The sequence below is a fragment of the Tiliqua scincoides genome, chromosome 5 (genome assembly GCF_035046505.1).
Source record: "Tiliqua scincoides isolate rTilSci1 chromosome 5, rTilSci1.hap2, whole genome shotgun sequence".
Taxonomy (NCBI): Eukaryota; Metazoa; Chordata; class Lepidosauria; order Squamata; family Scincidae; genus Tiliqua; species Tiliqua scincoides.
The window spans coordinates 103881901-103906370 of record NC_089825.1 but is presented as its reverse complement, the minus strand read 5'-3'; the positions used below and the strand labels follow the sequence as shown (position 1 = coordinate 103906370).

Here is a 24470-nt window from a genome sequence, read left to right as displayed (position 1 = left end):
AAAAAACTTATCTGTCTTTCCCAGAAGGAAAGCTGAAGGTTAGGCTGTTAGGACCATACAAAACTTGCCTCTAGGACTGAGGTTGGAGTATTTTACCAACATTTCTCCATTAATGATAAATTGGGAAATTATGCAAGGTACTTGTAGGCTGTAGGATTCAATGGTAGTAGTCAGGCTTCATCTGTGGTTCCTACTAGCCTCACATCTTAAAATTTGCTTCTGAAGTCAACCAATGCCAATTTTAAAACTTTTACCAGGATAGGGCATGCGGGTGTGGGTGAAGAAAAGAAAGGACCTATTTTCACAACTCATTCAACGTAACACAGTTTCTCTCTCCAGGTCACAAGCACTGAAATGAAAAACCAGTCAAGCGTGGTGGAGTTTATACTGCTTGGTCTGAACAGTTCTCTTGAACTACATATGCTACTCTTTTGGCTATTCACGTTCATCTATGTTGTGGCCCTAACTTGTAATTTACTCTTAATCATCTGCATATGTACATACAAGAAACTCCACACTCCAATGTACTTCCTGATCATCAACTTGTCCTTGGTGAATGTCTTCTCCATCTCGGTGACCACTCCCAAACTGCTCCAAACCCTTTGGACTCACAGAAAGGTTATCTCATTCTATGGATGCATCACCCAGATGTTCCTCTTCATATGGGCTTTGGGGACAGAACTGCTGCTTCTTTCTTTTATGGCTTTTGACCGTTATGCTGCTATCTGCCACCCTTTGCAGTACACAATGATCATGAGGAAGGAAGTGTGTGTTGGGATAGCCACAGGGGTGTGGGTTACTGGCATGGTTGATTCTGTAGTTCATGCTGGACTTATGCTTCGGTTGTCCTTCTGCAACTCCAACATCATCAACCACTTCTTCTGTGATGTACCTCCACTGTTAAAGCTCTCCTGTTCAGACACCAGCCTGAATGAGACAATGGCTACTGTAGCAGATGGGATCATTGGGGCTGGCAGCTGTGGGTTGACTTTCATGTCATATTGGTTTATCCTGAGGGCAATTTTTAGAATCCATTCCACGGAAGGGAAGAAGAAGGCTTTTTCCACATGTTCCTCCCATCTCATCGTTGTCAGTTTTTTCTTTTCCACAGTAATTTATACATATATGAGGCCTGCCTCAGCCTATTCTTTAGACAAAGATAAGCTAGTTTCCCTTCTTTATTCAGTAGTCACCCCTGTAATTAATCCAGTTATATATTCTCTGAGAAACAAAGATGTTAAAGAGGCAGTCAAGGCATTCATTGGAAGAGATAGGATGCTCCAGATACGATAATATACAAAATCTTCTAGAACACTAATTTTAAATAAGTTAGTTGAGGAAATGTTTGGCAACAAAAGATTAATGTATTTTCATTATGTATAGCAGAAACTATTGCCCAATTATTGCCTGTTACACTGTGAGGTATTAGTGGTTTCAGTTATCCATAGTTATTCACTGTATCAGTGGTTTCAGTTACCCATAGTTCTCTGGGAACCCCCTGCCCCCCCACACCCATTACCTTATGTTTTCTTATTTAACAGTCAGGTTTGTTTCTTGCTTTTACAGATGCTACAAGAGGAAAGCAACAAGTAGGCAGGCAGCCTGCATGCCAGGAGGACACAATCAGAACATTTACAGGAAGCAAGATAGTTCGAGAGCATGGGGGAGAGCGCCGCAGAGCATTGCACCTATAGGGTTCCCCCCCGTTGACAGTTTCCAGATTAGTGGGGAGGGGACTTTAAACGGATTCCCTGTGGGGGGCACCTGTATTTTGCTATTTAAACTGCTTTATGAGGTTTCTTTTTTTGTTGAAAATTGGTATATTAGCAATAATTAGCCGCCTTGGGTGCCCTTCAGGGAGAAAGGTGGAATATAAAGCAAATAAATAAATAAATACCAAGAATTCAACCTGTGGCTTCTCTCTATGACAGCAATAAAGCACATCATCACAGAAATTAGAAAAGAGCCCCTTTGTGTGCCCATTTGAAAGAAAAGCAGGATGTAAATTGGATGGATGGATAGAAGACTGACATGAGAAGCACAGCACCATAAGGATTGACTCAACACGGTCACGGCTTGACAAACTTCACCTGTTTTGAGAATCTCATTTTCCTGTTGGCCTTTGGAACCCCTCCTACTGTGGCAATAGTGGAAATTTTCCTAGTCAATGGAGTATGTGGCTTCTGCATGGAATTGAGTGGTGGATTTAGGATGGGTGGGAGACAGACGGGATAATGAACTAAATGGCCCTTTGCTTGTGTGTTTCATGGTATGTAATTTTGTCTGGAAATCCAAGCCAGTATTCACAAAAAATGACCAGACAAGAATGTGTGGGATTGATAATAACATCTATTGCAGCTTTTTTGATGTAGTTTTTAACCATCTTAAGACTTGGACTGCACATGGTGGGGGAAGCACACTTGAGTGCAGCAGTGACACAGGTAAAAAGGGATTAACCCTTCTCATTCAGGTTGGTTTTGCTATCCAGATTCCGCCCACCCCCACCAATATACACAAAAAGTCCCTTCATGTTTGGGATAGTTCCTTCATCTTTGTCACTCCTTCTTTCCACCAAGACTTCTGTGAACAAATGCACAACATTCTTTGGAGTGTTTTTTTTTCTTCTTTTCTTTTTCTAAGCTCAAAGTGCCAGAAGAGTGGGCAGCTTAGCAACCCTGGACTACATTGCAAGTTTGTCATTCGCTATGTTCTCAGTACGCCTTGGGCAGTGACAATTCTGGACTCCTTAGCAGAACTGTTGCAACTCACATTCTATCAGACAAAATCTTTCACAAAGATTTTACAGCCCAATCCTGAGCTGCCCGGCTTGAAGGGCTGCAGCGGTGCTGAAGATGGCTGCCACTGCATCCTGCATGCTTCAGGCAGCCGCCGACAGCTCTGCGGGGAAAAGGGGACATTCATTAGCCCAGCACTGGCCAGCTAGGTGCTAGGGCCTGCAATCATGCCTTATGGCACATTTGTGACAGTGAGCACCGGCAGTGAGCCAGCGCGAAAGGCTTAGGATTGGGCCCTCGGTGGCCTTGGACAGAAGTAAAATACCCTAGACACAGGTTTACTCTCAAGATGAATCAGGGCTGAAGCACAGGGAGGTGGCAAAAGGGGAGATTTCACCCAGACCTGGAGTGCTAGGGCATAGGTTACTAGCCTATAAACATGAGAGGGGAAAAGAGGAGCCTAAGTTGAAGGCATCCATGCAAATTTATTTCCCCTATGTATGAATACATTTGCCCCAACTCATTGCCCTTTATCTGTAAGGGGTGTTAGGAGACGACAGCAAGCACCATTCTCCACAGTGAGTAGATTGCCTAGGTGCAGAAAAAATTTGAAACTTTGGAAGGAAGTTCTGTAGTTTGTTGTTTCAAAGACAAAATGTGGTCTTAAGAATTATGAATACCTGAGTTTCTTAATTCCTGCTGGCATTTTCTAGGCAGTGGTAGGAGGAGCCAACAAGGTTTGTTGGTCCAGACTGATAAGTTATAGGAGGGAGAAAGAAGAACTGTGACAATAAGAAGCATTGAGATGCCCTGGGAGCCTATGCTGCTGAGGTTGAAAATTGCAGCACTAGCAGCATGGAAAGCAGGTATGAACCTGCTCTCCCAATTACATATTCCTACCACCTCACAAATGTTAAAAGTTTGGATTGTGAACAGGTGCCAAACATTTCAGTTATGGAAAAATGCAGCTTCAGCAACAGACGGCCTCATCAGCACCTTCCAAGGGATGCCTCAGAGGTTTTTCTCCCAGTGGCACTTCTGAATTCTTAAAAGGAAGATTTGAAAGCTGCTCACTGGTATTGTTCAAAAAGTGAGGGTGTTTGAAAGAGAATTGGTTATCTGACTTCAAGCTAATGGAAGAAAATTGGCTCTGGTACTTTCCAGATTTTATAAAACGAACAGGAAATTGTTCTGTACCATAAGCAGGAAAGACAACATCCACCAAGCAAAAAACATCAGCACAAAGAAATGTCTGTAAGTATTTCATTTCATTCTTTTCCTATGCTCTGTGTCCCTTTCTTATTGCACCTACGAATTGTGGCATCTAGCCATTCCAGGTCCACAGTGAGACCCTCCATCCACTCTTTTCATTATTGTAAGCCTGAACACCATTTCATTTTACAAAGGAACACAGTTTGACTCTGAATCAGTGCAAGTCACTTCAGCACAGGATAAACATCCCCAACAATAATAATAGATTTCCTCCCTCACCCTGCCTATGAGTTATACTACAAGGAAGCCCACTGTACATATCTTCCGAAAGAAAGAAAGAAAGAAAGAAAGAAAGAAAGAAAGAAAGAAAGAAAGAAAGAAAGAAAGAAAGATGCATAACATTCACAACACTACATTTGAAACCAGTGATACCGGCTGCTTAACTACATCGTAGAGACACATGCTTAACATAAAGATATTTCAAAATGGAATTAAATAATTACTCCATCTCTCATTGTAAATGCCAATATTATGAAAATGAGGTTGAAAAGGGTCATTTTCTGAAAGCACTTGGTTGTTCTTGATAAGCAATGGAACATATCAGAAATGTCTGAGCAATTCCACCTATAAGAAAAAAAGATATTATAAATTACAAAGAAGTGGATAAAAATGATTAAAAGTACTTGGTTGGAACTTAGACATAAATTAACAATTGGTTGAATTTTCTCTAAGTTCTCACTGACCTCCCGTGATCTTGAAAATGACTTTTGAAGTACCAATTTTCTGACATTCACCAAATTGAAGTATAGATGGCAATGACCTAAAGATCTCTCTTGATAACTTAATTCAATGCAGTTTATCTCTGTAGGTTCCCATCATTGCATATGCTGAAATACAGAATCGATCCACTATAATGGAGTTTATACTTCTTGGTCTAACCAGTTCTCCTGAATTACAGACACTTCTCTTTGGGGTATTTACACTCATCTATGTGACTGCCCTACTGGGTAATGCTCTTCTAATCTTTACCATTTGGACATGTAGGAGACTCCACACACCCATGTACTTCTTGCTCATCAATTTGTCCTTAGTGAATGTCTTCTCTATCTCGGTTACAACTCCCAAACTGCTCCAAACCCTTTGGACTCACAGAAAAGCTATCTCATTCTATGGCTGCATCACCCAGATGTTCCTCTTCGCATGGGCTTTGGGGACAGAACTGCTGCTTCTTTCTTTTATGGCTTTTGACCGTTATGCTGCTATCTGTCATCCATTGCGGTATACAGTCATCATGAAGAAGGAAGTGTGTGTTGGGATAGCAACAGGGGTGTGGGTTGCCGGAATGGTCAATTCTGCAGTGCATGCTGGGCTAATGCTTCGGTTGTCCTTCTGCAACTCCAACGTTGTCAACCATTTCTTCTGTGATGTACCCCCACTTCTAAGCCTCTCTTGCTCAGACACCAGCCTGGATGAGTCTATGGCTTTTGTGGCAGATGTAATCTTTGGAATCTGCAGCTGTGGGTTGACTTTAACATCGTATGCTTTCATCCTGAGCACTATTTTTAAAATTCATTCCACTGAAGGGAAGAAGAAAGCCTTCTCAACGTGTTCTTCTCATCTTTGCATAGTCAGTTTTTACTTCTCTGCAGTCATTTACACATATATTAGACCCACCTCAGTCTACTCTCTAGACAGAGACAAGCTAGTTTCTCTCCTTTATTCAGTGGTAACTCCTGTTGTTAATCCAGTCATATATTCTTTGAGGAACAAAGAGGTTAAGGAGGCACTGAAGACACTTGGTAGAAGAGGTAGACTGCTTGACAGACCTCACAATTAATCTATAAGAACTACTAAAACACTAGTCTCCAAATAGTTATACTGCTGCTGATATATAAAAATTTATGTAGCTGTATATAAATCATAATGCATGCAACTTGGGTTCACTGTATTCTTGTACTCTTCAGAAAAATGTGTGATGATTCCAGATGCCAATGACTTCCTGTTCTACAAAGAAATGTGCTTTTTCTTGTTCTCCCTCTGTTTTTTGACCATGAAGAATAAAAGGAATATGTTATTTCATGTTCCAGTTTTGATATTTCTCTTTGTAAAGGTACAGAATCAGACCTTTTGGGATGGCAGTTTCTTCTGTTTGTCACTGCTGGCTGGCTGTGAATCCTTGGTGGACAGTACCTCACATTTTTAACAGCAGATGTGGGCTTCATCATTGGGGTAGCTGAAATACCCATCACCTGAGCTGTTGATGTGTCAAGCAGAGGGCTTTTGGGGAAGATCTTCTTGCTGCACCATGAAAGCTTTCTTAGTACACCCACCACCCGAACTTCCCAGTAAGCCTATGTTATCATGGGCTTACTGGCAGGTTCGGTTGGCACACCATATTGCTTAAGACTGCAGTGCTACGGATTTTCCTCTGTGGTGTCCACCCAAGGGAGCTGTTCGCCAAGGGTAAGTGAGGCCAGTCCAGCTATGTCTGTGAGAAAGCAGACCTTCTCCTGACAAGGCCAGAAGGGGTAATGGATGAAGGCATTCTGAAGTGGATAAAAGAGGGGGTGGAATATACTGAGCAGCCAGAGAAAACCAAACACCCAGTATGAGGCCTATTTTCTCTTTGTTCACTACTTGCATTGAGAGGTCATGGCTGGGTTGCTGCTTCAGTACCAAAGCAGCAGCCCATTAATACAGTACTGCGATTAAGAGAGCAGCCCAATGGAATGAGATTGTATTTCTTCTCTGTAGATAGAACCAGTGCAGCAGCAAAGATGGATCATGGTGAGATAAGCCTAGTGCCTTGAGGTGGTGGTCCAATGTGTGTACATATAATGTACGTAACGGAGCTGGTATCCTGAAATACACTGCTGACAGGAGGCTACTGCAGTGGTTGGATGGGCTTCCAGGTAGAGTAGGATCTGGTGGTGAATGCCTTTCATATTGCATGTACTTAGAGCCAGGTGGAGGCTGCCTGACAAATGGTTTTGCTAGTTCTCCATCGTGGATGACTCAACACAAGGCCAGTGAAGCCTCTCATGTATGGTATCTAAGAACCAACAAATGAACGAAGAACACAAAGTGTCTGTGACCCGGTTTTGCGGATAGAAGCTACTGTGGAAGTAATTATCAAGTGCTTCTATTAACATAGACCTCAATTTGATTTGGTGGTGGAGTTGGTGAGGGCAAGTAGGGTGGGGACCCTTCTTTTGTGCATCTAATAACGTCATTTACCCCAAGTTAGGAATGTGACTTTTCTTCACCGGTTCAAATTTGCTAGGCAAGCACGGTGTGGCCAGTCATGGAATTTGCCCAAAAGAAACAAAAGAAAGTCAAGGCTTCCATGAAGCCAATCACCTAGAGTGGGGTAGAGAGCAATTGCTCTTGAGGTACAAAATATGTGGCCTTTTTTGAGGCCCATGGGACCTGAAGCCTCCTGAGACCAATCAATTCAAATGTCATGAATCTGGCCTAGGCCAGGCTGTCCTGTAGCCTGGGGCTGTTCCACCCAGCCCCATATACACACACCACAAATAAATATGTCTGATATCAATAAAAAGAACATGGCCAAGGATATGTATAGAAGAGGGAATTTTGGCAGGTGCAACTCAACATGAAAGGGTCTTAAAAGCTGCATCTGCCAAAATTCCCTCTTCTATGCGGTGGTTTAAAAGTACAGGCACTCTGTCCTCCATTGTATCCGGTCTTCCTGAAGATGGCAGGAAACACCACCCCAAGGCTTTGTGCTTCGTCCAGCAAAAAGTGGGGGCATAAAGTCACTCCTCTTGATCCATGACCAAAATGGAAAACGGTACTGCAGATGAGTAGTCTGGGAAGTTTGAAGAAGAATTCACTACTATAACAATATCCATAAACCATATTGATCTATCAATCTAGAATCTACAAGCAATGTCCTAATTCAGTGGTCTTCAACCCTTTTTGTGTCATAACCCCAGACAGACAGACTGGGGAACCACTGCAGTTCAGGACCTGATCTGCCTACCCCCACCCTTTTCCTGCTACCTCTTATGTCTTCACTACAACCCTGTAAGGTGAGCAGGTTCAGCCTTAGGAGCTACAGGGCCTTACAGCAAGCAAAGACTGTGCAGAATTATATTAAATACTCAATTTTGATAAGGCACTATCATTACTGGTTTAGATCCATGCCTCCTCTTGCTTAGGCTTTGAAATGTTGCTGCAACTCCCAGAATGATGCATTGTGACCTCATTGGAGTGGTGACCCTCAGGTTGAAGATCACCTCCACCTCCTTCAGCTCTGTCACTTCTGAGCGTGAGATGAACCTGTACACCTAGCCCAGGGGTCGGCAACCCGTGGCTCTGGAGCCGCATGTGGCTCTTTCAGCTGTCTGCTGCAGCTCCTCCCCGTGAAAGTGGCAAAGGGGGTGACAGGAGGCAGCTGTGTTGGGAGGGCAGCCTGCTTCCCTCCACCCTCTGAGCTCACTGCCCTCCTCTCCCTTCACCCCCACCTGCCCCGCATTGGTTTCCCTTTTCAATTTTGCTTGCTCTGCCGGCTTAAGGTCCCTGTTTTTCCCTTCCCCAACTCTCCAGCAGGACACCCTCCTCCTCAGCCATTGCGAGCCCTTGCAGCCTGCCTTTCCCTGAGCAGGTCCCCACTCAGTGCAAGGAGAGACTTTTCCTCCACAGCAGAGGAGACATCCTGTGTGTCTACTCAGTAGTAAGCCCTATTACAGCAGATGAAGCTTACTCCCAGGAAAGGGTGCCTGGGATGGCAGCCTTAAAGCCTGCTCCCATGTGTGTCTACTCAGTTGTAAGCCCCATTACAGCAGATGAAGCTTACTCCCAGGAAAGGGTGCCTAGGATTGCAGCCTTGGAGCCTGCTCAAGGCCAAGTGCAAGGATGGGTGAGTGGGAGCCTGAGTCCGGCAGGTCTGTTCTCAAGCAAGCCCCACTGTAGTCCCTGGGCTACTCCCAGGCAGGTGTGGAGTGCTGTAGTCTCAGCCCCCTCCTGTGCAGGTCTACTCACAAGTAGTCGGTGAGGCTTCCTCCCAGGAAAGTGTGGAGAGAACTGCAACCTGAGAGCTCCAACCAACTTGTCTGCTCAGAAGTCCCATTGTAGTCAATGGGGCCTACTCCCAGGATAGTGTGGAGAGGGTTGCAGCCTGAGTGAGGGAGGACAGTCAGGCAGGCAGGGCAGAAGCTGGCCTGTGGCTTCCCCCCCACCTTCCCCCCAGCTCTGGCTTCTTCTCTTCCCCACCTCTGGAGTCTGTGTCCTTTTTTCCTTCCAGCAGGGTGCCTCTGGAAGGTGGGGGGAGTTCTTTAGTATCCATGTAAGATAAGCAGATGTCATAACTGCCATATGTATTGGAATCCTGGAAGATCTGGTGAGGAGGTAGATGTGGTGTCAGCAGTGGCCCCTTTAAGGGTAAGGCCTGGGGATCCAGCAGAGTGTGGTGCACAGCTGCAGCCACTTGAAGGCAATAGGGCCCTCAGGGATATAAGGAGCACCTGAGGCAGGAAGGGGGTGTGGTTTGGAGAAGGAGTGCAGGTTGGAGAGGAGACTGATTTAACTTATTGCCTTTGACTTGGATACTCTGATTTGATTGACTTACTTTGGAATCTGACTTTGACCTGTGACTTGGCTTATTGACTTTGGACTCTGCCCTGGATACTCTGACTGACTTTGTGACTAAGGGTCTGCTGGAGACACTGGAGTTTGGTGTGTGGCTGCTGTGCCCAAGACCTGCTGATGACCCATGGTCTGCTGTAGTGGAGGGAGGCTGCTGGTAGGAGAGAGGACCTCTGCAGGTTGAACAGGCAGATCCAGCTGCTGGAGTAAGACATGCAGGTCCAGCAGATTTGGCATGTCAGCTCCCTTCCCAAAAGGAGCTCCTCCCCCTCCCCCTTTTGTCTCTCATGCCTTCACAACTGGTGCTAGATAATGAGGCCTTTTAGTTAGGCCCAGGAGCGGATGGTGGGATTACACTAGCAACTTGCACAATAGGGAAGATACCAGCAGGTTTTAGTAGAGCCCTCTTTATAGTTGCTGATGGGCACAAGCCAGCTACCCCCAGCATCATGTCCGAGGATTAACATGAAATTTGCTGCCCTTTGGCTTGTAAGGCTTCACTGGGCAGCCTAGTATCTGGGTATCTTTAAGGGGGTGCATTCCCCCCCCCCAACGGGCTGCTTGCCAAATCCAGGTTTGCGCCCTCCCCCCAACAAGAATTGTGGCATGATGATTGCAGGTTGAGTCTTAACACAACATACTGGCACCTGCAGATGGATGAGACTGACCAGAAGGGGCATGGACAATGGTGCAGTGGTGGCTCCCCTAACTGTTGCATCTGCCCAGCTTACATCAGTCCAACCACCCGCAACGATCTCCTTCCAGGCACCTGACCTCCTCCTTGTTAATACTTCTTCAGTTTCAGAGGATATTTAGAGGCACATGGAGAGCCCCTGGCCATCTTGGATTGCTTACAACATGCACTCCATCTATGTGGGAGCCACTTTGAAAGCTGCCTGGCCAGGCTTCAGCACCCAAGGAATTGAGCAGAGTGGATGGGGATGCGCTGGTGCATTTAATACTATGTTTTCCCTGGGCATCAGCAGGGCATTTAGCAACTCACTTGGTGGGCATGCTGCCCCTGCTCCTTGAGAGAGAAGATATGTCCCATAGCACCCTGCTTAACGGGTGTGCTGCCCCCTACACCTTTAAGGGAAGAGTGGTGTTCCATGACCAACCTGCTTAACAGGCATGCTACCCCTTCTCCTTAGGGGAGGATGGCGATCTGTTACCAGCCTGCCTAATGGGTGCGCTTACCCGACCCCTGTGGGGGTGGTGGTGTTCTGTCAACAAAATGCTTACCAGGAGTATTGCCCCTACTCCTTTCAGAGAAGGGGGTGTTTTGTTGCAGACCCACTTAGTGGGCATAATGCCCCTAGGCCTTTGGAAGAGGGGAGGAGGTTTCTGTTAACAACCCGTGTAGCCGCTTCTCCTTAGAGAGGGGTGATGTTTTGTTACCAGCCCACTTAATGGGTACACTGTCCCGACTCCTGGGGGAGGGGCAATGTTTGGTTACAAACCCACTTAGGATTTGTGGCCCCTTCTTCTTCGAGAGGGGGGTGTTCTATTAGCAACCATTTAATGGGTGCTCTGCCCCTCCTCCTAGGAAAGTGGTGATGTTCAGTTACCAGCCCACTTGACAGGATTGTGGCCCTTCTCCTTAAGAGGGAGGATTTTTGCTGTTAACAGCACGCTTAATGGGTGCTCGGCCCCCACTGCTTTAGGGGTGATGTTATTACCAACCCACTTAACGAGTGTGCTACCCCTGCCCAGTGGGAGAGGGGTGACATTCTGTCAACACCCTGCCAGCAGGTATGCTGCCCCAGTTCCTTGAGAGAGAGGTGAGGTTACACAGCCCGCTTAATGGGCGAGCGGCCCCTCCTCCATTGGGTGATGGGTGACTTTCTGTTAACAACCCGCTGGCAGGTATGCTGCCCCTGTTCCTTGAGAGAGGGGTGAGGTTACTAACCCACTTAATGGATGAGCGGCCCCTCCTCCAGCGGGGGAGGGGTGAGGTTATGTCAGCAATGTTGCTACCAAACAGCTTAACAGGCAGTGTTACTGACCGCTTTAATGGGTGTGCTGTCCCTGCTCCAGTGAGAGAGGTGGGATGTGCTGTCAACAACCTGCTAACAGGTACACAGCCCCTATTCCATTGTAGAGAGGGGCGAGGCCACCAACTCACTTAACCGGTGAGCGGTCCCGGCTCTGGTGAGGGAGGGGCGATGGACTGATGACAACCTGCTTAGAAAGGGCAGGGGTTGTGGCAATAACTTTTCTTTCCCCTCCTGCAGGATGCATCGAGAAGCTGGTTCGTGAACTGTTCTGTGGCCATTCCATGGTAGTTTGGGTCTGTAAGTGGGCGGCTGCGAGGCAATTTGGAAAGCAGCTTGGGCTCAGTCCTGCCATGCAAGTTGGCTGGCTGGCCAAGCGGGGGATGCAGTGGGGCCAGCTGCTGCCTGCAATGGTGGAGTAATTGAAGGATAACTTGTCGCCGGACGTATTGGTGATCCACCGGCGTGAAAATGATCTGTGTTGGATGTCCAAGCTGCCGCTCAGGCCCAGAGCAGGCAAGGAGCTTGACACCTTTCAGGGTTGGCTGCCCGGCATCATGGTGGTCTGGTTGGACTTCCTACAGCGGTGTGGCGTGGTGCCAGCCACTATGCTAAGGTGGAGAGGATGAGGTAGGTTGCCAAAGAGATTGGTCAGTTTGTGGCCCGGACCGGTGGACAGGTCATTGTGCATCCAGCCATTGCCTTCTCGATGCCTGCTCTCTACAGAGGAGATGGGGGCACTTGTCTGAGCAGGGGGCAGACATCTTTCTCAGAGACCTGCAGGATGGCCTTAAGGCGCTTCTCCCCCTGTTTGGGAGCGGGGGGGTCAAGCGCTAGGCTGACCCCTCCTTGTGGCAGGTGGTGCGGTTGAGGCATGCTTGGGACTTTGGAGTGCACCTTCAGACAGTATAAGCAGGGCAGAACCCAATAGCAGGGGCTCAGCGGCATGAGGATATTGACTGGGGCCCTGGCTGGGACCGCGGGGGTCCTCCTCAGAGGATCAGCGGCGGCATAGCCCACAGTCCAGCTGCCTTCCCCTTATGGGTCAGACCTGGATGAGTTGCGTCGCCCAACAATGGGGCACAGCTTGGAATCGGGTGCACATCCTGCCTGGGGGACAGAGTTGGTTCAGGGGCCGCCCAGTGGTCCCGCCTCTGCACCACACAGGGGTTTCGCTGCCCCTGCAACTGCAGGTCTCAGCCTCCTTTTCTGTATTAAAATGCTAATAAAGTGGCCCTTTCTCCCACGTGTGTTGTCTCGGGTGTTCATTGGACTGTGCCCAGACAAAACATATGAAAACCAAAACAAAACATAATTTTGATCTTTATGATATCTTCAGCTTTCAAGATCTTTTGCCTCTTTCAAGAAACCGGGCTCAGTTAAGGTTTGCACATCTAAATTTAAGGGTGAAGTATTCCTCTATAATGTATAGTTCAAATAACAAGGTATGTGTGCGAGAAACTGCTTCTGGAACAAGATGTATTGAGTGGAAAAATGATTTGATTCATTATGACTTTTTGGGAAAGAATCTGCTTCTCATTCATTAAACAAAACATGGAGATCTATCTATCTAATGATATATTAATAGCTAGCTATAATTTGCTAAAATTCTATTTCATAATAGTTGAAAATCAATTATATATTTTTATTTTGTCATTTTTTCTTTTCAATAACAGTACATAAATGACAGCAACATTATTTACAATTATACGACTAGGAATTCTAAATTATCTTATGGCGCTATCCTAACTGGCACAGAGATGGCTTCTGGTGGTGGCAGGTCAGCACATGCCCTTGTGGCAGCGTAGCCTGCTCCCAAGGTGGCAAACATTTGTGCATGAAGGAGCCAGTACAGGGGCCTGCATCTGCACAAGTAAAGGTTTGGATCAGACTGCCCTACGAATATGTTTTATTTCCCTCTCTCAAATCCACTATTTTATAGCTTCATCGACAATTTTCTGTGATAGTCATTTAGAACATTGTCTTTGAATGAATGGCAACCTTCAGTCTCAAATGACTATGGTATTGCGCTCTGAAAGGTGGTTCTGGAACAGCGTCTAGTGTGGCTGGAAAGGCTAATCCCTTCCACACTGGGAGCAAGTGCAGTCTGTCCCTGGTCTGTCTCCCTGGCTATGGGCCTTCCTTCTTTGCCTCTTAGCCTCAGACTGTTGACAGAGTGTCTCTTCAAACTGGGAAAGGCCATGCTGCACAGCCTGCCTCCAAGCGGGCCGCTCAGAGGCCAGGGTTTCCCACTTGTTGAGGTCCACTCCTAAGGCCTTCAGATCCCTCTTGCAGATGTCCTTGTATCGCAGCTGTGGTCTACCTGTAGGGCGCTTTTCTTGCACGAGTTCTCCATAGAGGAGATCCTTTGGGATCCACCCATCATCCATTCTCACGACATGACCGAGCCAACGCAGGCGCCTCTGTTTCAGCAGTGCATACATGCTAGGGATTCCAGCACATTCCAGGAGTGTGTTGTTTGGAACTTTGTCCTGCCAGGTGATGCTGAGGATGTGTCGGAGGCAGCGCATGTGGAATGCGTTCAGTTTCCTCTCCTGTTGAGAGCGAAGAGTCCATGACTCTCTGCAGTACAGAAGTGTACTCAGGACGCAAGCTCTGTAGACCTGGATCTTGGTATGTTCCGTCAGCTTCTTGTTGGACCAGACTCTCTTTGTGAGTCTGGAAAATGTGTCTTTGAATACTGTGTCTTTGACAAAACTCCGCCCCCCCCCACACACACACATACACACACAAAGAAGAGGCTGCGGTAAGTAACAGGAAGAAGGTAGCACTTAGGATTATTTCTCCCTGACTACTTGGATCTTCATAAGCACTGCATGAGTGGGGAGAAGCAATCTGAAACTGTGGCAATTTTTTTTATCTCCTTCCATCAGCCCTAAAGGGAGATGGGGGGCAGCCGCTGCTGTGATCCTCTTTCTGCATTGTCTCAGCAAGTGGAACTCTCCCCACTGGAGTGGCTGACTGGAGGGTGTGGTCAATATCCATGGACTCCCCATCCAAGAGTTCCACTCCATGCAATTGATTCAGATGATTCAATGGTAAAGCCAGCTCTGTATGCAATGATCTCTTTTCTCTTCTATCTCATGATTTCCTTTTCCAGGGAACTGAACTCAGTCAGGGCTTGCTAGCATTTGCAATGCAAAGCAAAACAAAAATGTTGCTCTTTCATTAAATAAAACCTAGAAAGATAATAGTACCCAAATATATGAAATTTTTTTTTTCATTTTTGAAAGCTCCTACCCATAGAAATCATGCAGATAGATAGATAGATAGATAGATAGATAGATAGATAGATAGATAGATAGATAGATAGATAGAAATGTAAGTATTTATTTTGAAAGCTCTTATGCATAGAAATTTATTTATGTTAGAAATTTATTTCATTTTTGAAAGCTCCTATCCCTAGAAATCATGCTGCTAAACACTGAGTGATGCATGTACTGATATTCATGCACTGGCCGTTATATGTTGAACAAGGACAATTCCCTAGTCAGTATAGGATCTATTGTATGCAGTAGTCTTCAGAGCATACATGCAAAACATATTTTGGGGTCTAGTCACTTCAATGAGACTTTGAAGACAATGTATAGTGTGTAGCTGAAGCAGATGTATGTTATTTAAAAACAAATAAATGTCATAAAAGCATAGCTTCAACCCACTTTCCACCATAGCTGGTGAAGCCTGTACTGTCTTCTCCATTCACAGTTATGCAAAGTCCTTCAAAACAATGACCTTTAAGGCACACATAACTTCAGAAAGTTATGGCAGAAATAAATGAGACTCTGGGGATGATGCCCAATGGAAATACAGAAACGAAGACTGTGAAAAAAGCCACTCCTCTGTAAAATGTCATATGTATATACTACTTCTCTTAAAAAGGGAGTGTTCCTGTCCCTCTTTAAAACTCACATTCATCAGGTGGATGTTTTATTAGAACTTTCTTTCCTTTTCCATTTATTTTCTCAGCCCTCTCAGCTCCTGCTTCCACTTCTACTAACTGTTCAGCAAGCTTATCATATAACGGTCATATGAAAAGGAATATGAAAGGTAATTTTAATTTTTATGATATATTCAATGCTCAAAATTTTTTTTACTTCAAGAAATTAAATACAGTTAAGTTTTGCATATCAAAATCCAGGGGTGAGATATTCCTCCATAGTCTGAAGTTCTGAAAACAAGCCATGTGTGCAAGAAACTGGTCCAAGAACAAGACGAGTAGGCAAGTGATTTGATTTGATTCATTAATACTTTTTGGGAATGATTTCTATTAATGGCTCACAATACATTGTACAGCAGATTCTTCTGTTACTGTTATTTTCCTCTGCCAGTAAGTTGCCACATTTTGTCAAAAATCTGCTGCTATTTCGTAAAAAAAATTGATATCTGTCTGTCTGTCTGTCTGTCTGTCTAATTTGAAAGAAATCATCCTATTTTTTAATATTTCACAACCATTTATGTATTTTTTTATTTTGTCAGTGTATTTTCAATAATAGTGAGTAAATGACAGCAGCATGATTTGTAATTATGCTACTAGGAATTCTAAATTATTGGAAACGAAAATGTTTTGTCAAAAACTCTATTCTATGGTTTCATCCACAATTTTCTGCAATAGACATTTAGCACATTTTCTTTGAATATTTCAAGGGAAATTGGGACCAGAACCACCACCCTGCAAAAGAAGTCTTGAAATCTATTCTGTTTAATTATATTGCTAGATTTTGTTCATCTCCAGCAGAAGTAGTGCAGGGGAGGCAGAGAGGGTGCAGTAAATAAAAGGAAGGTGAGGTTGGCTCAGGATCACTTCTCCCTGCCAACCTGGTGCTTCATAAGCAATGGGTGAGTGGGGAGAATTATTTCATTTTTGAAAGGTTTTATCCATAGAAATCATTTTCCTAATCATTGGTGTGTATTGATATACATATATTTGTCTTGCTATATTGAGCAAGGACAATTCCCAAGTCATCATGGAATCTATTATGCACTTTAGTCTTTAAAGCATACACATGAAAACATATTACTAGGTCTACTCAGCAGAATGAGACTTGGTGGACAATGTACTGTATGTATCAGAAGCAGAAGTATGTTATTTAAATACAGACACTCAGGTAGTCTGATCCTATGATTCCCGGCACCCTGAGGAACAGCAGCCAAAATAGTGGCTGCTGTATTCTGCGGGTTCAGGAAGGCCTTCGGAGGTCTCCTTTCGTCCCCTTCCCTGAGGAAATCCACAGCCTCCACAATGGGGTACTCGTGTGTGTGTCATATGTTTTGCAAGCGCAGAAAACACAAGACATAGGATTCAGTGGAGGAGGCCTCTGCAGATTCCGCCACCCCGAGCTGGTCGCTCCCCGTCCCACCCTCTCCTCGCCTCCCAGGTGGTGTTACTTATCCCCAGCAACCATGCATTATCCTCTTCCCGGCATCATCATCAGTGGTGCTCCCTACTCTCCGGGGACCATAAATGTGCTCTATGTCATGTCACGATACCTAACGCTGGTGTTTAACTCCAGTGCCAGTACTTCAGGCCCATAGGATTTGGCCCTGAATGTCAGAGATAAAACCATAGCTGAAGGGAGAGACTGCGGCTTTCCCTGTCAGGCAGCCCAGTACTCCCTACATTCCCCACACTGATGCACTGGTACCACCATGGCTTGTGCTGCATCCCATGGGGGAGTTTAGCAGGTGAAAAGTCTTGTCAGGGCAAGGGAACATTTGTCCCTTTGCCCAGTGGAAAGTTTCAATCAGTGCTATGGGTAAACTCAGACCAGCATGAGCAATATTGCTGGCACAAGTCCAAGTTGATCCATATCAGCAGATGAGGCCTGGGATTGGAATAGGATATGGTGTTCACAGGTGCTGCTGATTCCCAAATATGATCCCCCCACCCACTGCCCCCATCGCTGTCCTCCCCCACCGTTTCCCCAACCACTGCCCTCCCCAAAGCAATTCTACCATTGCCCGGCTCAGCATGAATCTTATGTTCTCTAAAAGGCATCACTCCTTCTCATAGTATGCTCAGAAAAACTTTGGCCTTCCCACTGTTGGACCTGGATGGTGGTCTGCCTCAATATGCCTCATGGCAAGTTTGCGATGGTCTGTGCTGGTCAGGGTGACCAGACGTTCTCTTTTTCCAGGACTTGTCCTCTTTTTTAGCCTTGTGCACTGGTAAAGAACTTAAATGTCCTCCTTTTCCCTGTGAGCAGGCCCCTGCAGGCATCACATAGTCTCCTTGAAATTAATAAATTAATTAATCTTGTAAATTAATAAATCTTGTGATTAATAAATTATGGGCGTAATCCTAACCCCTTATGTCAGTGCTTTCCAGCACTGGCATAGCGGTGCCAATGGGACGTGTGCTGCATCCTGCAGTTGGGTGTCACTCACAGCGGCCTCCTCGAAGTAAGGGAATGTTTGTTCCCTTACTTCAGAGCTGCAGTGCCCTTATGTCAGTGCTGGAAAGCACTAACATAAGGGGTTAGGATTGCGCCCTAAATGTAATATAGTTTTAAATTTAATAATAAGTAATATAGTGCTTAAATAAACCTCATGAAATCAATATATGAGTGTTTTTAGCTTTTCTTTTTGTCATGTCTTACATTTTTCTTGGATGTCCTACATTTTGGGGTGCCTTATCCTCTGTGGTGGTAACTTATGACATCTGGTCACCTTGCTGCTGATGGAGCCACATTCCGCCTGCACAAACTGATGTAGATTTTTAAGGGTTAACCTAGTTTCTCTCGTTAAGAAAATAGCTGAAATTAAGAGCCAAAGAAAACATTGGAGTTTTCCGTAAAAAGATAAGAGATCATGTTATATCAAAGTGACCTAAAGAGATCATTATTGACAGAACATGTAAAATTCCAGGAACTTGTGTAACCAGAGTGGTGAGCCAAGAACATTCGATCTCAGAGCAAAATTTCAGAGCAAAATAACCTAATTAAAGCTCGAACCATGCAGTGTCAATATATGCCCAAATAAGGAGGTGGAAGTATGTCACATGGTTGTCTTGGAGGTGGTGGAAGTATGTCACATGGTTGTCTTGTTCGGCCCAGGTATTTAATGTGGAGTGGTGGGTGTGGAGTGGTGGAGAGGCAGGATGAGAAGGAAGGAGTGCACATCTGTATCCAAATTGAACTGAATTGGCTTGTAACTATGTCAATAAAACCTCCAGATGATATAGACAAGGTCTATGGCTGTCAGCATTGCGTCAGACAAAAGAATCTTAAAATCTCTCCATCAATGGCAATCCATATCATAGGATTATGCCCATAATGAGTTTTAACAACATTTCTGCAGAAATTGATTGCAACCATTTTTAAATTTAATTTAATTTCTACAGAGTCTGTTTTCACCACTTGTGAATTCTAACAGTGCTTAATTTGTATCATTTTATAATACTGTTTTTTTTTCAGATTCAGTCTTCTGAATTTCTCCTTGCTCTTCTTCCTCCCCTTGTTTTCACATGAAATCAGGAAAATTTTCCAGAATCCATATTTTACATGCCTAGGGCAGGGGTGGCAACAACAATGCAACCTCACGGCTAACAGCTCAGTCCTAGCCAAACTCCCCCACATGGATGCAGTGGCACAAGCCCATGCTCCGCTGCATCCTATTGGGGAAATTGCAATGCTGATGGGCTCATCAAGGTAAGGGGACATCCTTCCTCTTGTTCTGGGATAAGGCCCAGCTGCCACTATGGGACAACTTAGACCTGTGCCTGCTAAATTGCTGGCACAAATGCACACTGACTCATGTCCGCGGATCATGACCAAGAAAGGGGGATATGATATGGCATGGACCTCTGCCACCGATCCTGCCCCATGGGCCTGATCCACCCACGAATGCACCCCCCCACCACCACCCTGCCGTGTTACACCCCCTCCCATACTGCTCCCATATCCCGCTCTGCTTCCCAGTACGGATATTAATTGCTCCAGAGCATGTCAATGCTGCAGGTCTTCCCTCTGGCTGTACTAACTCCTGAGCTGTTGCAACATAGCTGACAGCACATTTGCAACAGTCTGCACGAGCAGACGTGTTCTGCTGGTGCAGAGGGGGGATAGGACTGGGCCATAACATTTCCATTGCAGTCTATAGTTATACTTGCATTCTCATATTTTCTATATTGTTCAGTTATGTTAATTTCATCTGTTCTTCTTTCCAGATTCATCCTGATGCAGGTAGCAGAAGAAAACGAGACATTAGTGACTGAATTTGTCCTCATTGGTTGCTCCCTTTGGATCAAGCAGAGGATGGTCTTGGTGATCTTCTTAGCTGTTGCCTACTCAGCAGCACTCATTGGGAATGGAATTATCATTATGGTGGTCATCTCTGAACCAAGGCTCCACAACCCCATGTATTTCTTCCTCTGTAACCTCTCCGTTCTTGATTTCTGCTTTGTAACTACAATAGTCCCACAGTCCATAGCCAATTGCTTAGAGGATAGACCAGTGATGTTGCTTCAAAGGTGCTACACCCAAATGGTTACTTCTGTCATATTGGGGATGACCGAATGTTTTCTTCTGATGTTCATGGCTTATGACCGCTATGTGGCCATCTCCACACCCCTGCACTACATGATGATCATGAACTGGACCGTTAGCATTCTGCTGGTGACTGTTGCATGGGCTGGTGCTCTGATTATTGTCCTAGTTCCTCTCTTTGTTATAAAGATTAAATTATGTGGAAACAACCTTGTTAACCACATAGCATGTGAGGTTAAAGCCTTCATGAAACTCTTTTGTATAGATATGCATTTATACCAAGTTGCTCTCTACCTTGTCAGTCTCCTTGTCCTGGTTTTCCCCATCTGCTTCATCCTCTTTTCCTATGTCCGCATTCTTGTGGCCATCCTTAGGATGAACTCAGAAGGAAGCAGAATGAAGGCCTTTTCCACATGTGGCTCCCACCTGGCTGTGGTGACCATGTACTACGGCACAGCCATAGTTAGCTACTCGCTTCCTCAGACCAAAGAAACCCATTTTAGTGATGTGATTATGTCTCTTTTTTATTGTGTGCTGACACCTGTGTTTAACCCTTTAGTTTATACACTCCGAAACAAGGACATTTTGGAAGCACTCAAGAGACTCTTTGGTCAGAAAAGGTGATGTGAAGGCTTATTGCAAACATTTTAATATAGTAAATGAAGTAGCTTTCATGTGATTTTCCTGCCTGGAGTGTGACTTATGGCTAAAATAAGTGAAAATGAATGAGAGAAACCGAAGAGCAAACTGAAAGGAGAGATCTTTGAGAGGCTTTAGCCTATAGCAGGGGTGCCCAAACCCCGATCCTGGGGCCACTTGCTGCCCTCCAGGATTCCCAATCTGGCCCACAGCAAGCCCCCAGTCTCCAATGAGCCTCCTCCAGAGACTTGCTGGAGCCCATGCTGGCCCAACACAGCTGCTCTCAGCGCAAGGGTGACTGTTTGACCACTTGCGTGTTTTGGGATGAGGGTTTCCTCCACCTCTTGCTGTTTCATCTCTTTGAAAGGAAAGGTCAGCCTTGCTTTGTGCAAGGCCTTTTATAGGCCTTGAGCTGCTGCAACACCTTCATTCATTCATATATGTTCCATCTCTAATATATTCATTTATGTAAATTTATTCAAATTTTAAATGTAAATTAATTCTTCTTTTTTTCCTGGCCCCCAACACAGTGTCAGGGAGATGATGTGGCCCTCCTGCCAAAACGTTTGGACACCCCTGGCCTATAGAATAAAATATTTACACCTTGAAATGTTTTGTTGACTTTTCTGAAGTATCCGTTGCTCCCTCACCTATCACCCAGCAGGGTTCCTGGGAAGGAAAATGATATTCCCTTACTCTGAGGAGACTCTGGCAGCTGCTGTAGACCCACAGAGTAAAGCAATGGCTATTTTCCCTCACTGAAGTATACAAGCCCCACCACCACTACAAGGTAGTGTCCCTTGTAGGTGTGGTTATTGTTGCTGTTGTAACTTAATGGACTTTTTGGTTTAAGATGTCATTTCAGGAGCTTTCGTTTTTGTGCTCAACAAAAGTGTGGAAATAAGGGCACAATCCTAACCAGGTCTACTCAGAAGTAAGTCCTATTTTGTTCAATGGGGCTTACTCTCAGGGAAGTGTGGTTAGGAGTATGTAAATTTCAGTTGAATTTAAGACCTGAAATTTCACATGATGCAAGCAATGCATACTTTGTGTAGTCTCCTAAATTATACCACCTTTACATATTAGGGTTAGTTCATCCACCCTATGCCTTCATCATTCAGCTCACCACTGGACTGGGGTGAAGATGCCTCCATGCAGAATTTCAACAAAGAAAGCATGCCAGTCTCTTGCAAGGCATGTTGCATGTGTGCCCGAGGCATTTCTACCTACAGTCTGAAGTGATCTGATCCACAGCTCTGGTTGCTTCCTACTTCCGGAGGTCAACTGGAGCTGCATTTAAGACATCAGCCCTAATAGTAGGAAAATCCCCCAGCACCTTCAGAAATTCATTAGGATATATAAGCCTCTGGGATGCCCCAATACAGAGGTAAGGGGTCAAAAAGCCCAGACCCCACGACAAAGTGGTTTTTCCATGATCAAGGACAATGCTGGTAGGAATTGGGCTGGGAAGGGGAGGAATAGGGAATTATGAATGGATTCTACATGTTTCTACACATTTCTAAAGTGGTCCTGCAATATCCATGGAAAAACGGTGCATAACTAAAATCACAGATGTCAGATCTGCAGATATGGGGGGATGACGACGCTTGTGTGTGTGCGCGTGTGTGTTTTGTATTTTCACTGAAAATATTCAGTAAACAGTCACATAGCATAGCCTGCATGCTAGCAGGAGGCTCCCCAAATGTTAACAGGAAACAGGAACTTCCTGCTTCCTGTTAACAATTGGTTAGTTTCCTCTCTGTAGTGTGCAGGCTGCACATCACATTTTTCAGTTAACAGTTTCCTCCCAAAGGTGCGTTTGCAAACCAGTGCTAAGTAAGGGCTAAAAAAACCACTCCCACCAATGTTTCACAATTTTTTCTGTGAAAAGTAGAGTCCTGGTACTGCATTTCAGAACTTTTCCAGAGCATTAGGGTCACCCCATTTTTTGTCCCAAGGCAGCAAAGATTACTGTTTTTGGCATTTCGGGGTTCTCAAATTGTTAGCAGGGTATTTCCCTCCCTCCCCCACTGTAAGTGAAACTAAAGTTTGGCATATTTTGTATAGTAAGGGACTACGCTTTGTAATCAGAATTGAATGGAGATGTCTTACTGACACGAAAACATTTGTAATCACCTCCTGAAGGTGATGATGCATTTTCAGTTTAAGCCCAAGTATGACCTTTGTGATGCTGCAGGCTCACTCACAGCTTCTTTATTGACTGAGGGCCCAATCCAATAGAGCACTTGGGCTAACGCAAGTCCCTTGCTCCAGCCCGGGAATGTTGCAAAGGTACCCTAGGGCACTTGTATGCAACTTGCTGGGGAGATAGGCTGGCAAACGGGCGTGCACGCTGACATGGACCACAGACGACAGGTGAGTTGCACTGGCCAAGCTCGGCCAATGCAGGGGTCTGGGGGGCATGGGGAGGGTGGGGAGGAGGCAGGACGGAGCCATTCCGGGGTGGGGGGAGGGTGGACAGCAGGCATTCCTGGAGGAGGGGGGAGCAGGAGGCAAGGCTAGTATCCAGCAGTTATCCTGACCGCTGTCCTGAGCAGCATAGTTCAGGCTCTGGGCTGCTCAGATCTGTGCCACCTCTTCAAGTGGCAGAGATCCAAGTAGACCCATTGGGGCTGCTGCAACGTGACATGGGGTAAGGGGAAACATTTCCCCTTGCTGCGGGCTGCACTGCTTATGGCCCCAAATTTGTGCTGGATGAAACAGTGCATTTCATAAAGTTGCAAGAAATGGGCAAAGAGCTGTGTTGTGAAATCTCACTGGAAACTGGTGAAAAGTCACATTTTGGGAATTTGTTGGAAACGGGTGAAAAATCGTACTAAAGAAAAAGCAAAAGTAATGACCAAGGGCCTGGGGGATGCTACTATATTTACATAGCATTCCCCTGTACCCTCAGTTTCCATATCCGTGAGGTTGACCAGAATGGAACCCCCATGGATATGGGGTGATGTCTGCACTGTCTTCCCCATTCACAATTATACAAAGACGTTCACAACAATGGCCTTTAAGGCACATATAACTTCAGCAAGTTACAACAGAAATAAATGAGACTCTGGGGATGATGCCCAATGGAAATCCAGAAGCAAAGACTGCGAAAAAGCCACTCCGCAACAAAATGTCATACGTATATACTACATCTCTTGTAGTATATACAAGAGATGTATATACTCAAGAATTTGGTGGCATGTGAAATAACACGCCATCAGCGTTTGCCCTGCCCCCGCACGAGGCACAGGAGGGGCCAGCCCTGCAGCCTATTAGCTGGGGGCTAATTGGATTGAGGCCATGTGCCGGCTGCACGGGGGAGCCCACTCAGTCGGGATCAGGCAGTGATCAGGGAAGGATCTTCTTTGCGCTGCTCCCCGACACAGGCCACGTTGCTGTGGCCTCTGAGCCCAGCGGACTTGGCTGTGGGCAAGTGCCTGCCCACCTGCCCTCTTTTGGGATCTTACCTGGGGCAGTGAGCGGCTGCAAGCAGTTGTGCCCAGGTTGGGGCTGCTTGGCTTGGCTGTGGGGGTTTTCCTCACAGTGGCAGCGGTCTGGCTGTGCCCCTCCTATGCTGCATGAGCGCAGCTGGTGCTACCGCTGCACTGGTTGGGGTTGGCATGCGTGAGGGCTGGTGCAAGGGGGAACTCGAGCTCCCCGCTCATGGGCTGAGCAGCGGCCAGGCGTAGCTACCAGCTGGGCTACCCGCTGAGCGTGCGACCTCCCCCCCACCTCCTGCGGGCAGTTTGGCAGCCGACCCTGGGGTGCCTAGC

At 45.8% G+C, this 24470-nt stretch overlaps 1 protein-coding gene across 1 annotated transcript; it reads left to right on the top strand.

Moving 5' to 3' along the window:
- Nucleotides 1-354: 354 nt before the first annotated feature.
- Nucleotides 355-1293, top strand: LOC136652785 (olfactory receptor 5F1-like). Its single transcript, XM_066629706.1, has one exon. It carries the CDS (start codon nucleotides 355-357, stop codon nucleotides 1291-1293), a length of 939 nt encoding a protein of 312 aa, XP_066485803.1.
- The last annotated feature ends 23177 nt before the right edge of the window (nucleotides 1294-24470 follow it).